The following is a 16,148-nucleotide window of genomic DNA, read 5'->3' on the forward strand; positions in this document are numbered from 1 at the left end:
GCTGAGCCGGGAGGCCGCAAAGCCGTGCCCTGCGGGGTGCGGCGGGCCCTGCGGGTCCCACGATGCCGGAGGGAGAGCGCAGGCACCACGCCGCGGGATTTTAGAAGTTCCGGAAGGCCCTCGGCTCTTGCGCCTCGATCGTCGGGACCCGGCAGCCTGACCGTCCAATGGTCATGAGAAGACCTGTCCAGCCCTACAGCTGGCAGACCTCGTGGCGCAACGGTAGCGCGTCTGACTCCAGATCAGAAGGTTGCGTGTTCAAATCACGTCGGGGTCAGCTTCCTAAAGTTCTGGTCATTTTTCTTCTCATTTTCAACTCGGTTGGAGCCCCATCGCGGAAGTCAGAAAAGAAGCACTTCGTAGGGGCCGGAAGGGGAGGGTCCTGGCTCGAAGTGCCTAGTCGCCCCGTCGGGAGAGCGCAATGATCTCGCGGTAGTTTTTGTAGTAGATCCGGGTACTGTAAATCTGGGCGGATAGCGGGTCTCCTGAGGACTGACGCACGCTCTGTACCGCTCAACCCAGAGGGTCGGGCGCTGGCGCAAGCAAGAAGGTCGCTCGGCAACCAGAGCCCTGCGAGTCGCTGGGCGGGATCTCTCGGGACGCACCTCCCTTCGCGACGTAGTCGGGCTCACGCTTACTCTGAGAAGAGTCCAGACCCCAGAGAAGAGATCCTAAGTCGTTTAGCCGTGGACGAGGTGGCCGAGTGGTTAAGGCGATGGACTGCTAATCCATTGTGCTTTGCACGCGTGGGTTCGAATCCCATCCTCGTCGGTTTGCGGTTGCTGCGGCCTGCCTTCGATTTTTATAATCCAAGAATTTCTCTTCTTACCTTCGGTCTGCCAGGATTCAATTTCTGTGTCGCCCCTTCACCCTCTCTCGGTTACAGCCGCGGATTTCGTGCCTTCTACCCTGTTTTCCAGTACGGCCAAAGGTTGGTGAGGAAGTCACCCTGGCATTCAGTCACCTGCCATGGAACTGACCTGGCCAGGGAAACAAGGGGGAAAGCTACTTAAGTCGGGCGCCGTGGCTTAGTTGGTTAAAGCGCCTGTCTAGTAAACAGGAGATCCTGGGTTCGAATCCCAGCGGTGCCTCCGAAGGTAGCGGTTGCTTTTGCAAACACCGCGAGGAAAGAGCTGTGGGCATCTGGCGCTTATATACATAATTTTCCACATCTCTTCGGGAATCTGCCAGTTGCTATCCGGCGGCCGTTTCTATTTCCGGTTGTGTGCGTCAACGCTACGTGCATGTTGTCAGTCTTAAGCTGTATGTTTGCACCTCGATCTGCCGATCAAGCACCATAGAGTGGCATTATCTGTGCTTGTCAGTGTTTTGGTTTGGATGTTGCTTCCCGAAACGATAAATGATTCAGTTTTCGTATTCTGTTTTCCTGTCTCCCAAAACAATCTTACCCATATTTAAATTTTCCTGAAGACAGGACTGATCAGTAATTTGTATTTTACATAGCTTTACTTTTTGCAGGCCAATCATCAGCTGGCCGGTTAGCTCAGTTGGTTAGAGCGTGGTGCTAATAACGCCAAGGTCGCGGGTTCGATCCCCGTACGGGCCAGTAGATTAACGTTGTTTTGAAAATTTGTACTGTGGAGCATTCCTAATCCCGGAACTTTTCACACCCCAAAGAGAAACGTGTTTAAATACTTTCCAAGTCGTAGTGTCTTGAGAGAGGAGAAAAGTTTAAGGAAACTGGATCTCTTTCTGTGATCTCTGTTTCCAAATCTCCTGACCATAACGGGGGGCTCCTGGAATTTACTACGTGACCGTAAACGGAAGGCTGCCAGGGATTGTAACAAAGATTGTTTCAGACCATACATGTGGCACTGATCAGCAGAGTGTGAGAAATGAGGTCAAGAAAGGAGCTAGCAAGTATTTCCAGTCTTTCTCCAGAGCCAAGATGTCCAGTTTGCCCAGTCCCTGCCTGACCTCTTCAGGAACTGAGAAGACGACCCCTTCCCTTTCTCTTCTGAATCACCTTGCTTCTGATTCTGCTTTTACTGGGTCTCTGAGCCCGTATCTGTGTCTTATATTTCCCCTCCGTTCTGCTGGTCAGGAGCAGGAACCATATCCTTCCCCATGTGGCCTGGGACCCCCACCCCACTCGCAGCACTGGCCCCAAGAAAACTCCACGAAAAGACTGATCCTCATGCCCATACCTTTGGCTCATCAATCCCTTAACCCCACACAGACACAGTCTCAGCCTTAGCAGCAGCAGCACTTTAATTCCACAAAAACTCAGAAAGCCAAAACTGATTAGAACACTCCACAACAGGTGGGCTTCAAAGCCAGCAACAATTCTATCTGAACCCTGAGAGCAGTGAGACCCCTCCCAACTCACCCCCTCTACCATGCAATACATTCCTTCTAGCTCCACCCAGGTTATGGCTGGGGAAGTGGGAGGGCAGGGGGCCAGAGGGCAGAAGCAGTGGGTTATCCATCTGCAAGTGTGCATCCTTGTCTGCATGGTGTGTGGCCAAGGATCCCTCAAGCTCCCACAGCCCCTGGCACCTGAGATGTGACCACTGGAGGTCAGGGTGGCCACAGTGGGGCTGGAGCCTCCACTGTTCTCCTTTCTTGAGAACATATGGCAGTCATGTCTCCCAAGCCCAGACCTAAAGCCCTGGCTTCCCAGAGATGGTGCTCTAACTAGGGAAGAGAGTTGGGAGAACAAGGTAGCTGCAGATGGCCGACTGAATAGAAGCAGAGCATCATCCCCACCCACCAGGAGAAGCTTTAGAACTTCCCCGTGTACACCTGCATAAGGCCCAGCTAGTGGTCGCGGGCCTGCTAAATGTATCTGGAAGAGCCTCCAATATACAGGCCTCCCCTCGGCGGGCAAGTCCCACCAGGGCTCCCTGAAGAGTCCTTAGGATCCTGCTGGACCCTGGCGTTGCCAGGCCTCTCCTGCCCTCCCGGTCACTTGCACAGGGCCTCCAACACCTCCAGGGTGCGTCGGATATCCCGGACTTGGCGCGCCAGTCCCTGAACTGGCTGCAGAGCCCTCTCCAGCTCCTCACAGCGCGCCAGCAGGGTGTACATGCCCTTGATGCTCATGTCCACAGCTTCGCCTAGGGAGTCCACGGCATCACGGTACGTCTGGATGCAGCCCACGCTCAGCGCTGTCAGCTCCTGCACCGCACCACCCAGCCCGCGAAGCAGACGGTCCACCCTGCCGCCCAGCTCCCGACTCAGCCTCTCCAGGTCCCGCAGCACGTCGGGGTCGATGGGAGGAATGGCCGGAGTGGGTGGGGGCGCCGAACAGGGCCGCGCAGGGGCAAGGGGCGGGGGTTGAGGGGCGCAGCTCAGGCGGATCTTGAGTTGCAGGTTGTTGGCGACAAAGTGGGTGAGGTCGCCATGGCGGCTCACCGTGCCCTCGAGCTCCAGCGGGCTGGAGATAGTGGCGCGCCGCCCGCCACCCGCGCCAGACTCTGCACCCCCTGAGGACCCGGCGCCGCCGCACGCCCCGCTCAACCCGTCCAGGCTGCGGCTGTCCTGAAGGCGGCTGGAGAAGGAACGGCCAGCCCTGCTGGCTGCCGCCGCCTCATCGTCATCTTCCTTCTCCTGCTCAACATCCAACCCGCCGCCTCCAAGGCTTCCTCGACGGCAGACGCCCTCGGATGCAGGCCTGTCCTCGGGCTCCTTGCGCCGGGAGGATGCATGCGGGTCGTTTTCGGGACCCGGCGCCCCCCGGTTGCTCCCTGCCCCAGAAGGCGTCCCTCCGCGGCCCGGCTCTTCCTCCGGAGCCTCCCATTCCGGAGGGTGGACGAAGCTGCAGCTCGAAGTCTTCGGGGACGCCCTGGGGATGCGGCTCGCGCCCCCAACGTTCTCGGCCTCTTCCTCCTCGGACAACCGGAGGCCTGAGGGCGGCTCAGAGGCCGTTCGGTCCGGGCCGCCGCCGATGATCGCGGCTTGCTGTTCCCCCAGAGCTAGAAGGCCTGCTTCGGGCCCAGGCCGCCCCCGGGGCGACTCCATACTGCAGTTAGGGGCAGGAGCCGAGGAATTGGTTCGCCCCGGCTCGGGAGGCGTTGGCGGCGCCTTTAAGGGGCGTTGTAGAGGCGCGCCGATTGGCCTCGGGCTCACAATGGTCAGGACGGGAAGAACACTCTGATTGGTCCCGGCAACCAGGAAGTCCCAGGAGAGGAGCTGTTATTGAACGACTGAACGCACGTGAGAGCCAGCGGGGTGGAAAGAAGGAGGTGACAGCTGCGCTCGTCGCCCCGCCCTTTCAAAAAGTTGAGGGGGCGGATCTTAAAGGTGAAGATCCTGAATTGCCGGAGTCCTCCGGGGGCGGGGCTAGGGCTCTTTCAGCCCACAATTGTCACGCCCACAATTGCTGCTTAACAAACACTTCTAGTGCGGACCAGAATTGGGGTTCCCAGGAGGGTTTTGGGATGGAAGTAGTATATCCTGCTTGGACCGTCGGGATTCAACCGCAACTAGTTGATCAGGAAGGATGAAACCAGAATTCTCAGCAGAGCTTGAATGGTTCGTTCCATCGTCCTCGGCTAACAGACCGAGCAGATGAAATTGCCCAGAGCGACTCACAGTGGACAGCGAAGTGGGCTTAAGGGCTTTCCTGTGTATTTGGCACTCTGTTCTCTGTCTCCTGCCCCCTCCAGGTCTGAGTCTCTCTCCTCTTGGAGGATGGTGTGTGATTTTGCCACTACGTAAAATATTCAATAAATTAATGGCCCTGAAGGTCAGAGCCCTGGTACCATTCTGATCTCATCTCTTCCTTCTCTTCCCCTCACTGGTCCTGCTGTAGCCGCCCTGGCCTCCTCACAGTTCCTGTGACAAGACAGACATGCTGCCCCCTCAGGGATTTACACTTGCTCTTGCAACTCCCCTCCCGCCCTCCCCTTTTTTTGAGGCTGGGTCTACCAAGAAAAATTTTCACCTTGGATATTCCTCCTTCCCTTCCCTCCTTCAAGTCCTTATTCAAATGTTATCTTTTCAGTGAGGCCTCCCCTTACAGTCTGTTTAAAATTTCAACCACTTTCTCCAGCAATTCCCCAACTTCCTTCCCTACCTCTTCTCCAGAGCACTTATCACCATCTGACATACTATATATTTTGCTTACTTGCTCATGTAAGTGCCATGAGGGTAAGACTTTCTGTCGGTTTTGTTCTCATTTGTAGCCCCAGTGCTTAGAACAGTACCTAGCGTATAGTAGTGCTCAATAAATATTTATTAATTAAATGACCCTAAGCCATTAATTTCCCCTTTTTTGGCTTGAACTCATTCAAGATGTGTTTCTGTCACTTACACCCAGAGCCCTGACTAATACAGCATGAGACCAATGGTCTACTGTAAGCTTCTCCCCCTCTCTTTGGGAATGACACCCCCCACCTTGTCTTCCTTTTACTCCTCAGCAAGCAGATGCTCTGTATTCAGCAGGTGACAGAAAACACAAGTTGAATCAAACACAAGTTGAATCAAAAGCAAACAAACAAAAACAAGGGGAATTTATTGTCATACAATAATGGTCTTAAGGTGTCAGAGAAGCCTGCATTCAGTGCCCTAAGGCTGTCATGAACAGCCTGGTTTCTTTCTGAGGGAATAGCTTTATCCCAAGTGGGCTTCCTCATGGTGGCACTATGTCCTTTGTCATTCTTTGGGGATTATAGTTGTCTGCTTGAACTGCTATAACAAAATATCATAAACTGGGTGTCTTAACAGAATCTTTTTTTTTTTCTCCCAGTTCTGGAGGCTGTGAGTCCAAGGTGCCAGCTGATTCTGCTCCTGGTGAGGTCTCTCTTCCTGGCTAGCAGACGGCCACCTTCTTGTGTCCTTATATGATGGAGAGAGAGAGCTAGCTTTCTGGCCTTTTCTTATAAAGACAACAATCCCATCATGAGGACCCCACCCTCATGACCTCATCTAAACTTAATTATCTCCAAAGGTCCCATCTCCAAATACCATCACATTGGGAGTTAGGGCTTCAACTTCAAATATGAATTTTTGGAGAGACAAAAATATTCAGTCCATAAACTGCAATCATTTGTCATTCTCTTGGGCCTCCCAGGATCTGAATCCCAATGTTTGAGGACTCTCCCACCTCATTAGGCAGAGCCCATCTCCCACTACAAAAGCTGGAATACCAAGCAGTCACTTTCCCAGCTTCCCTAGCACATGGCTAAGGCTCCACCATGCTCTACTGGACCACTTCTGCAGTGGAATTTTTCCTGACTCTGTAGACTCCAAGGCTAGTCCTTTTAGAGATTCTATGAATTACCCAGGATGCTCATAATAAGGTCTGTTTCTGCTTAAATGAACCTGAATTGTTTTTTGTTGCATGCAACCAGAAGCCCTGGCTGATATACTCCCATACCTTCCAGAAGGGGAGAAAGGACTAGCTTCCATTAGACCTCACAGAAGAACAAGGATGCATCTTTCCCAAGAGCCCCAGTTAATCTCTCGTCACATCTCAGTGGCCTAAACTGGTTCACCTGCCCAATTTAGTCACTTTGGTCAGGGTGATACCATGTCTTATTGACTTAGGATTTGGTATTTGGAAGCAATCACTCTGGCAAGGTGATTGAAGAATTAACTGATTAGGTTAGAACAGTTATGCTCCTCCTGGAGCTAGAGGTGGGTCAGTTCCCTCCAAACTGAAGTAGCAGCAACACAATGGAGGACGGAGGAGGGGCTATGGGGGAGCAACAACAGTGTCCACTACATTAGGGGTCAGCAAAACATGGCCTGTGGGCTAAATCCAGCTCTCCACCCATTTTTATATGGCCTATGAGCTAAGAATGGGTTTTTTTTAACCTTTCATACTCCATCTCAGGCCCATATGATGCAATGAAGTGACACTTTGATGACTGTTGATAACTTTAAGTGCTCAGGCTGGGGGAGAATTTGGAGGTGTGATCTGTTCAGAGGGGGTGAGAAAATGACACAGGCTATTGACTTCAGGGACATCTATTCCAAAAGAAAGGTATAGAATGTCATGAGTCAGTTTGGCTGGCATCTCATGGTCATAACATACACACTGGATACTGACATTGATCCTCTAGATTTGCAACCTTCCTGAGCTCAGAGGATTTTTTCTTTTTCTTATTTATTCACTCCCCTGCCTCTAGAACAGTGCCTGGACTGTGGAAAGCACTCAATAACTATTGTCAAACGAATAAATCTAACCAAAATTTTGATATAACTACATCAGAAGGATGTAGACACAGAAAATGCACATGTGTATGGTGGCAGTGGAGTGAAAGAATGAAATCTGTACATTTTGTAGCAGGAAAACAATAGAGCCTCAAACTGAAAACTTAAGAAGTGGCAACAGAAGCCTGTGATTTGGAAATACATGGTAAATACCAAAAACAAAACAAAACCATAAAAGGATTTGGAATAGGCTGTCTGTGGGGAGAGAGAAATGGGCAGACTGTTGGCTTTTTTTTTTTTTTTTTTAGAGAGTAGATATTTTATTTATTTATTTATTTATTTATGGCTGTGTTGGGTCTTCGTTTCTGTGCGAGGGCCTTCCCTAGTTGCAGCAAGCGGGGGCCACTCCTCATCGCTGTGCGCGGGCCTCTCACTATGGCGGCCTCTCTTGTTGCGGAGCACAGGCTCCAGACGCGCAGGCTCAGTAATTGTGGCTCACGGGCCTAAGCCGCTCTGCGGCATGTGGGATCCTCCCAGACCAGGGCTCGAACCCGCGTCCCCCGCACCGGCAGGCAGACTCTCAACCACTGCGCCACCAGGGAAGCCCAGACTGTTGGTTTTTGGTGTTTTTTTTTAAGCCTTATAACATCGTTCAGTTGCTTTAATCTATGGGCATATGTAGTGGGTTGCATGGTAGCCCCAAAAAAGATATGTCTGTGTCTTAACCTCTGGAACCTATGAATGCAATGTTTTTTGGAAAACAGGGTCTTTGCAGATGTAATTAAGGATCGTGAGACAATATTATCCTGGATTATCTGGGTGAGCCATAAATCAAATGACTAGTGTTCTTATAAGAACTTCAGGTCCACCTGCAGAGGTAAAGGAGAAGGAGGACCCCAGCTTTCACAGAAGAGAAAAGAGAGAAGACAGGAAGGCTGTGTGAAGACAGAAGCAGAGATTGGAGTGATGTAGCCACAAGCCAGGAAGTGCCCAGAGTCACCTGAAGCTGGAAGAGGCAAGGGAGGACTTTCCCCTAGAGCCTTTGAGGGGAGCATGGCATTGCAGACAACTTGATTGTGGACTCCTGGCCTCCAGAACTGTCAAGAGAATACATTTCTGTTGTTTTAAACCACCGAGTTTGTGGTAATTTGTTACAGCAACCCTAGGAATTGAATATAGCATGAGTAACTGAGATGAAAATAAAAACATTTATTGATGTTCTTCACCACATGGCTTAAAAGAGCAAATAATCAACAGATGCAGAAAAAGCATTAGGTGAAAGTCAACACCTATTTATGATTCAAAAAACCCCCAACAGACTCCACGCTTCCACTGCAGGGGGCGCGGGTTCGATCCCTGGTCGTGGAAGTAAGATCCCGCATGCTGTTGTGGCGACCCCAAAACAAACACCCAAACCCTTAGCAAACTAGGAAGTGACCAGGCCTTCCTCAACCTGATAAAGGACATGTATTAAAAATCTACAGCAAGCATCATATATCTAGCAGCGAAACCTTAAACCTTAGGTTAGGAACAAGATTACTGCTTCTATTCACTCCTGTGCTAGAGCCTCATCAGAGCAGAAAAACAAACAACTTCTGGGTACAACAATGTTCAATTGCTCCTGGGTCGGCAGGAGTGAACCAGAAGAGGGAAAGAATAGAGGTCAACTAAGAGCAAGTAGTAAGAGAAGGTGGGCAGAGATGGCTGGTGTGCAGGTATAGCAGAGTGGAGCTGAGGTCCCCAGCATCCCCAGGTCTGGGAGTCAGAGCAGGGGAAAGAAAAGACTTGGGGGTGGGGTGGAGCTGACCAGGTGGGGGTTAGAGTTGAGAGGGCAGGGTGCTCCCAGGGGCGGTGATGCAATGCCAATCCTGGCACCCGGCATGGGCAACTCCCCAGCCTCCTCCCCACAGGTGACGGCTTTGTTCACAGCAATTTCCACCTGTAAACATCTACACTCATCAGTACAAAAAGGTTCAGCTTTTATTAAATAAAGAGGAGGTAGAAGACAGATGCGGGAACAGGCCAGGGACCCCTTCTCCTAACTACACATATACAGACATACAGACACAACTGAGAAAATGACAGGGACAGTTCAGGGGACAGACTGAAGGGCAGAGGGGGGCAGCACCCTCCGGGAGTGGGCCCGGACCCAAGGGTGGGCTGAGACCTGAGCCAGCGGCAGGCGTTCTGAGGGGTTGTGCTTGAGCAGCTTGGAGATAAGGTCCTGGGCTCCCGCAGGCATGGAAGGGGGGAACTTCAGGTCCACCTGCAGAGGTAAAGGAGAAGGAGGACCCCAGCTTTCATCCTGGCTGCTTTCCCTTCACTGCCCATTCTATTTGGTGAGTGACATAAGCCCCACAACTACGATATGCCCACTCCCTGCCCCTGGCCCCTGGGCCAGCACAGACCCCGGCCAGGCACCTGGGGCTAGCCTCCCACCTTGACGATGCGCCGATACGTCTCGTTGTGGGAAGCACTCTCGAAGGGGGGGTTTCCCACAAGCAGCTCGTAGCAGAGCACTCCAATGCACCACAGATCCACCTTCTCGTTGTGCGTGCGCCCCTCAATCATCTCTGGGGGCAGGTAGTCCAGGGTGCCACACATTGTCTTCCTCCTGGAGGGGGGGTGAGTGGGCAGGGATCCCAGATCCAGACCTTCTCTCCTTTCCCTGAAGCTTGACGGGGAGCCCAGAGACCCCAGGATGTGCCAGGGGAGTGTTCCAACCAGGCTCTGACGGAGCCTTTGGGGTAGGAGTGGGGTGAAGACATACACTAAAGCCCCAGAGGTGGGCTTACACACTGCCTCTGCGTTTCCACACTGAGGGCTGTATGTTAAAATAATCAGATATGAGGGCAATGTTCACCTTAGAATTAAAGGAAAAGTCTCAAATGTCCATCAAGCACATCCTGCTTACATTAATCAGGTTACATCTCTACTATGCAATACTATGAAGCCATTAAAAATGATGTGGGAGTATTCTCAGTGATATGGCAAGAAGGTTCCAATATATTTAAAGTGAGAAACCTGGGTGGCAAAACTGAGTCTCCTATTTTTGGTTTTGTTTTTTTGGCCGCACTGCATGGCTGGCAGGATCTCAGTTCCCCAACCAGGGATTGAACCCTGGGCCAAAACAGTAAAAGCGCTGAGTCCGAACCACTGGACCGTCAGGGGATTCCCAGAGAGTCTCCTATTTTTGTAAAGATATTGCTGCGTCTGTATATTTACATGAGAACAACCCAAAATGTCTCTGGGTAACAAGATCTGGAGTGGTTTTAGTTTGAATGTCCCAGCCTCACACCCAGGGCCGGCCTCCTGGCCCACCATACCTCAGGGAGGGGGCGTGTACAGACCAGCCAAAGTCGGCAATCTTCAGCTCTCCCTGGAGCCCCAAGAGCAGATTCTCTGGCTTTATGTCTCTGTGAATCACCTTCTTCCCGTGGCAGTATATCAGAGCATCTGCCAGCTCCTCCATAATCTGGGGGGCCGATACCGGCAGTCAGACAAGGATGGACTTCGGGCTGCGAGCAGCGTCCCCCCAGCCTCCAGCCCCCGGCCGGTGCCCCAGGTGCCCACCCGCCCCGACCGTGGCTGTTCGCTGCTCGTCAAAAGTGCGGCTCTTCTGCAGCTCCTTGTAGAGCTCCCCCCGGGGGGCATACTCCAGAATCAAGTAGATCCTTCGCCGGTCATAGAAATAGTTGTACAGACGCAAGATGTTGGGATGCCTGGGAGAGGAGACAGAGGAAGCATCAGGCTGCATCCTGGCATAAGGAAATGGGAAAGATGACAGGTCCCATTGCGGCAAACTGGGTCAGGCTTGGGCCAGGCAGGGGACACCAGGCTGGCGGTGCTAAGGGGGAACTGGACGCGGCTCTCTGGGTTCAAGGCTCTGGCCAGGACTGAGAGCTCCTTGGGGCTGCCTGACCACAGCTGCAGAGAAGACAGTCCAGCTATGGGGGGGATTGGAAGAGGAGCCGGGGGTTGAGGCGCCAGGGGCACTCCGGCGCGAAGGGTGTTGACCCGTACTGCAGATGGGCCTGGATCTCGATCTCCCTGCGCAGCTGGTGCTCCACACCCTCCTTCTCTATCTGAGACTTGAAGAGGACTTTGAGCGCCACGATGAAACGGCTTTTCTTCTCCCGAGCCAAGTACACATTTCCAAACTTGCCTTTGCCCAGAGGACGCCCAATCTCAAAGTCGTCGATTGTGAAGGAACGCCTGTTGGGGGGTGTGGGGGGGGGGGTGGTAGGCAGCTGAGTACCGGTTAGTCGGTCCTCTGAGGTGTTTGCCTTCTCCCTGCACCTCAGCCCATCCTGCCCGCAGCCCTGTTTCTCTTCCAGGGGAGCTGAGGTTGGATCAGGCTTTCTTGCCTCCCTACTCCTCCTGCCCTTACCTTCTACCTCCCCCATTTCCTACCTGTTCACTGTCCCTCCCCATCTCTGGCCACCCCAAGGCTTGGGGAGCTTACATTGAGAAGTTGGGGGTCCCACTGTTGTTCTCCACCACCTTCTGGAGAGGGGCAGCTAAGGAAAGAACAGGGAGATTGAGGCCATCCTTTGACATTTTCATCCCCGTCCACCTTCCCCAGACCCTAGCCCCCTCAGGTCGATGCCCTCCCCTTGTCCTAGTTACCTGTGGGCTGGGCATTGGAGCGGCTCATGAGGACAAGCGCAGATGGGGTGACAGGCTCCTTCCGGAGGACTCTCTGGGGCAGGGTGTTCAGGCCAGACTGAGCCTGAGAAGGACCAGGGGGGAGCTCTGAGGGTGTCTTTATCCCAGTGACCGGGTTGGAATGTGCTACAAGCAGCATTTCAGGACTTGCTATAAAGCCACCCACCCACCTACGCCATCCCCAGTTCAAAGAGGAACAGTGAGACCACAATTTTGCTACTCAGACCCAAGACTCTGCTCAGAGCCCCATATAAAATGAGTTATTAATAAACAACCTAAGTCAGCCTAAGATAAGGACTTACCCTCACACCTAACCTCTCACCTCTTTGGCCCTGGCCCACTCCACATTCTCAGGCCCAAGGTTGTCCAACCTTCAAAGTCTTGTCCATAACACCACTCATTCACCCAGCCCCCCACCCCAGGGGGCAGTACAGGCCAGGGTAATGAACACACACAATTCAAGGAGTTTTAGCACAGAGGTATTCTCATGGTCCCCTAAGCTCAGTCTGTTAAGTCTCAGATAAGGTCCTTGGGGCCTTGAGTGTTCAGCAAATCTCAGTATTTACCCCTTTGCAACAACAGGCTTTAGGGACACTGAGGGCTGCTCTAATGGCCCTGGACCACTTTTCACTTTCAACTTGTGAGTAATATACACCCCTTTCTTTTAGGAGTGACCAGTGTAGGCACGACAATGTTTTCTCATTCAGCCTCCACTATTGACAGCCTCATTCAGAGCTTCACCAGGCAGGCAGCTGGTGGACAAGGGGACATACGGACCCCCCAGGATACTCAAGCCCCACAAACAGAGAGCAAAGCCCATGAAGGGCCCCTTCTTTCTTCTTTAGCCAAGTGAGGAAGAAAGCCTCAGTGCCCCTACAGACCTGTTTGCAAACAGTGATATTAGCATGGAATTTACAAATAAGCAAGTTGAACAAAATGGAGTGCAGAAATAGATCCACATATATGTGGGAATTTAATATATATAATAAAGGTAGCATTTCAAATCAGAGGGTAGACTCTTCAGCGAAAGGTGTTGGGACAACTGGAAAATAAAGCCACTGAATGCTTACTTCACACCAGTCATTAAAATAAATTCTAAATTCTTAATTTAGACTTGTCCTGGACCTTTTAAACTTATAAACTTATCTAAATCCTTCCAGAGTCTATTTCTATTTCCTGCCTAGCCTATTTTTTCAGGACAAGGGTTGGGAATCATGGCCAAAAGGCCAGACCCTGCCTGCTCAGTCCCAGATGTCATCTGGATGTGACAAATAGGCTCAGCTCTGCAGAGGTCCTCACAGGCTGGTCAAACTCAAGTTGGCAGCACCTGATAGGATGTGGCTACAAATGACCAGACTGGGGCCCATAAACTGGTGCAAAGCCGGGAAGAAAGTGGTAAGAGGATCGCCCTCTGCAGGGCCTCAAATCTGCAAGCGGAACCTCGCCACGCGGGTAGGGGGAGGGGAAGTGGGAAAGCCCTTACCGTCTGCCTGCCGTAGGGCCAGGGGTAGGCGTTCTCCTTCTGGGCCATCCTTAGAAGGGAAGGGGGAGGGAACTGGGCAGAGAAGAGAAGCAGAGCCGTGAGCAGCAGAAAAAAGGGAGAGAGAGACTGAGGGGTCGGACAGATCTAGCCGGAAGCGCTTGTCTGGGGCTGGTGAAAGGGAGCAGGTTTACAAGCTGGCCTCATCAGGGCGCATTCCGGAGCTCACCTTGCTGCCCCAGCCCTGCTACCGGCCTCACCCCTTTCCAGGACCCTCTCTCCACTTTAGAGCAACCAGCAGCCCGGCAGAGTGCGCGCGGGCCCGCCCAACGGACCCCCCGACCTGCCGGATCACCTGGCCTCTCCCGGCGCAAGGTCCCCGAAAGGAGGACAGCTCACCTGGAGCCGGCGGCACAACCACCTCCCTGGACGCTGGGAAACAACTGAACCTGCCCGGCCGCCCCCACGCAGAGGTCCTTTCAAATCTCCCGCCCTGGCCCCATTGGCTGAGCACGCCGCCCATGCCCAGTCCTCATTGGCTGGGTGTCCCATTACGTAGCCCTAGGGGCCCAATGGAAAAGGTGGAATGCGAGCGCCGGGGCAGCTCGGGTTCCTGCTTAGGAAAGTTTCCCTCGACCCCCGAAATAGTCTCATGGGTTTTTTTTGTTTTGTTTTGTTTTTAAAATTTAAGTCATCGATATATCTGGAATTTATCCTTGTGTGTATGTATGAACTAGGGTTTAACTTTGTTTTCTGCCAGAGAGCCAGTTATGCCAGCATCATTTGTTAAACAAACTGCACCATTCCCAAGGGAATTTAAATGCCTTGATATACTAAGATTCCCTATTGAAGTTTTATTGCTTGTTCGTTTGCATGTGTGTTTATTCTTTTTTTTTTAAGTTTTAAATAACTTTTATTGAAATATAGTTGATTTACAGTGTTGTGGGTTTTTTTGTATTTTTGGCTGCATCGGGTCTTTCTGGTGCGCAGCCTTTTCATTGTGGTGGCTTCTCTTTTTGCGGACCACGGCTCTAGGCACCGGCAGTTGTGGCTCGTGGGCTCCAGAGCGCAGGCTCAGTAGTTGTGGCGCACGGACTTAGTTGCTCCGGGGCACGTGCGATCTTCCCCCACCAAGGCTCGAACCTGTGTACTCTTCATTGGCAGGCGGATGCTTAACCACTGCACCACCAGGGTAGTTCGTGTGCGTTTATTCTTATGTCATTATTATTTTGTGCTTTGAGTCTTTCACTCACATTCCTTATAAGAATTTTCTACCAGAGGACCTTTCTCTGCAGGTCCCCTGACCAAGGCCAAATTGCTTGGACCCACTCTCACTTTTCTCCTTCTTGCCGCACTGCCTTCTCTGCTCTTTCCGACGCCAAATTTCATTATTGGGTTAAATAAATAGATTTTGGGACTTTCTATGAAATAACTAGTGGATATTTGTAAATACTGCCTGTCCAGCACCCTTCATCTTTCATCTAATAATAACACTCTAACTTTGCTTTAGGGAACCACCTGTCTCCCCTTTCTGTGTTGTTGGTTTCTGTTGCTGCCAACCCCAAATCGCTAACTTGATGGAGACACGTTGTAGAGGACTTTGTGGTTATCTAGCCAGCATCCATTCTCCCAGAGATTCCCACTTCCTGAAAGCAACTAGAGTTTTTGTGGGTCTGAGAGGGAAGCTGACCCCATCCCAGGTCCAGGAGTGGACCCTGTCTGATTTATACCAGTCAACACCCTTTATTCTGGGATCATGGTCACTGGTTCAGGGATAAGCATGTGACCTTAGTGAGTCAGTTAGTGGGAATTTTAGGATTCTTGTCCAGAATGCTGGACAGAAGCTCCTTTTCTCCTGCTGGAACTGGACAAGAAAGCACATAGCCTGCATTGCTGGTGGTGGTGCTCCTGCAGGCAGCAGGCTGAGTACGAAGCTGACATTGTAGAAGGCAGAAGAGAGGCCTGGGAAGAACCCGAGAACTTGATGACAGTGTTGAACCTCTGGATGCCTATTTCAGCCATTTCCTTCCATGACCCAATAGGTTTCCTTCTCTAATGCATTGAGTTAAGAGTTCTGTTATTTGCTGTTAAAAGCATACTAACTGACACACATCTACAGACCTAGAGTGTTTGCAGTCATTTGGGTTGAATGATGCAAAACTACTGACAGTCAATCATTCTGACCTACAGAAAATACCAATTTCATATGATTCAACCCAATGCAAATGAAATAAGTCCTAATGGGTTTCTAGATCAGTTCACAATGCTTTTGACTGCAAGTAACAGGAAACTCAGTTAACAATGGCATAAACAGTAGACATCTATTTTCTCTTACATAACAAGAAATCAGAAAGTAGATAGTTGGCTCAGGAACTGAACAATGTTAGAGGTCTGAATTGGCCTCTCCGTGATTCTCTTAACATTTTCCCTTACGATTGCAAGATGGATTCCAACAGTCTCTGTCTCTTTTATCAGGAAAAGCAGAAGCCTTTCTAAAAGTTCCCAATATGGGAATTCCCTGGCTGCTCAGTGGTTAGGACTCGGTGCTTTCACTGTCATGGGACCCTGTCTGATCCCTGGTCAGGGAAGTAAGATCCCCACAAGTCCCAAGGAGCAGCCAAAAAAAAAAAAGTTCACAGTAGATATCTCCTTGCCTAGAACTGTGTCACATGACTACTGCAAAGGAGGCTGGTAACCGTGAGTATCTATTCCAGCCCCTACAGTTAAAGCAGATCGGGGGTGTGGTGGTAGAAATAGGCATGTGCCACTGGAGGTACAGTGCTGTTTTCACTCAGGGTCAGCCCAACCCCACTTCCCAAGATCAAGGAGCCCATTTCAATTTCTGTGCCTTTATCAACATATTTGGCATAGAGTGACT

General features: G+C 51.5%; 2 protein-coding genes and 4 non-coding genes across 8 annotated transcripts; 4 read left to right on the forward strand and 2 right to left on the reverse strand.

Moving 5' to 3' along the window:
- Window positions 1-205: 205 nt before the first annotated feature.
- On the forward strand, window positions 206-277 carry TRNAW-CCA (transfer RNA tryptophan (anticodon CCA)). The gene has a single exon. It is a non-coding gene; the product is annotated as a tRNA-Trp (tRNA).
- A 412-nt stretch (window positions 278-689) lies between these two features.
- TRNAS-GCU (transfer RNA serine (anticodon GCU)) lies at window positions 690-771 on the forward strand. Its single transcript has one exon. It is a non-coding gene; the product is annotated as a tRNA-Ser (tRNA).
- A 246-nt stretch (window positions 772-1,017) lies between these two features.
- TRNAT-AGU (transfer RNA threonine (anticodon AGU)) lies at window positions 1,018-1,091 on the forward strand. Its single transcript has one exon. It is a non-coding gene; the product is annotated as a tRNA-Thr (tRNA).
- A 402-nt stretch (window positions 1,092-1,493) lies between these two features.
- Window positions 1,494-1,567, forward strand: TRNAI-AAU (transfer RNA isoleucine (anticodon AAU)). The gene has a single exon. It is a non-coding gene; the product is annotated as a tRNA-Ile (tRNA).
- A 549-nt stretch (window positions 1,568-2,116) lies between these two features.
- On the reverse strand, window positions 2,117-4,037 carry BORCS6 (BLOC-1 related complex subunit 6). Its single transcript, XM_068530340.1, has one exon. It carries the CDS (start codon window positions 3,982-3,984, stop codon window positions 2,929-2,931), a length of 1,056 nt encoding a protein of 351 aa, XP_068386441.1. The 5' UTR covers window positions 3,985-4,037; the 3' UTR covers window positions 2,117-2,928.
- A 4,279-nt stretch (window positions 4,038-8,316) lies between these two features.
- AURKB (aurora kinase B) lies at window positions 8,317-13,793 on the reverse strand. Of its 3 annotated transcripts, none has more exons than XM_068531192.1 (9): window positions 13,670-13,793; window positions 13,274-13,345; window positions 11,588-11,642; window positions 11,513-11,515; window positions 11,146-11,337; window positions 10,706-10,844; window positions 10,449-10,597; window positions 9,562-9,736; window positions 8,317-9,388 (listed from the first exon to the last, which is right to left on the reverse strand). In XM_068531192.1, exons 1-9 carry the CDS (start codon window positions 13,791-13,793, stop codon window positions 9,215-9,217), a joined length of 1,083 nt encoding a protein of 360 aa, XP_068387293.1. In that variant the 3' UTR covers window positions 8,317-9,214. The 3 variants fall into 3 exon arrangements, with proteins under 3 accessions (XP_068387293.1, XP_068387291.1, XP_068387292.1); XM_068531190.1 differs by lacking the exon at window positions 11,513-11,515 and adding an exon at window positions 11,752-11,854 and having other exon boundaries at window positions 13,670-13,742; XM_068531191.1 differs by lacking the exons at window positions 11,513-11,515; window positions 11,588-11,642; window positions 13,274-13,345; window positions 13,670-13,793 and having other exon boundaries at window positions 10,696-10,844; window positions 11,146-11,234.
- Window positions 13,794-16,148: the final 2,355 nt, after the last annotated feature.

The sequence above is a fragment of the Eschrichtius robustus genome, chromosome 20 (genome assembly GCF_028021215.1).
Source record: "Eschrichtius robustus isolate mEscRob2 chromosome 20, mEscRob2.pri, whole genome shotgun sequence".
Taxonomy (NCBI): domain Eukaryota; kingdom Metazoa; phylum Chordata; class Mammalia; order Artiodactyla; family Eschrichtiidae; genus Eschrichtius; species Eschrichtius robustus.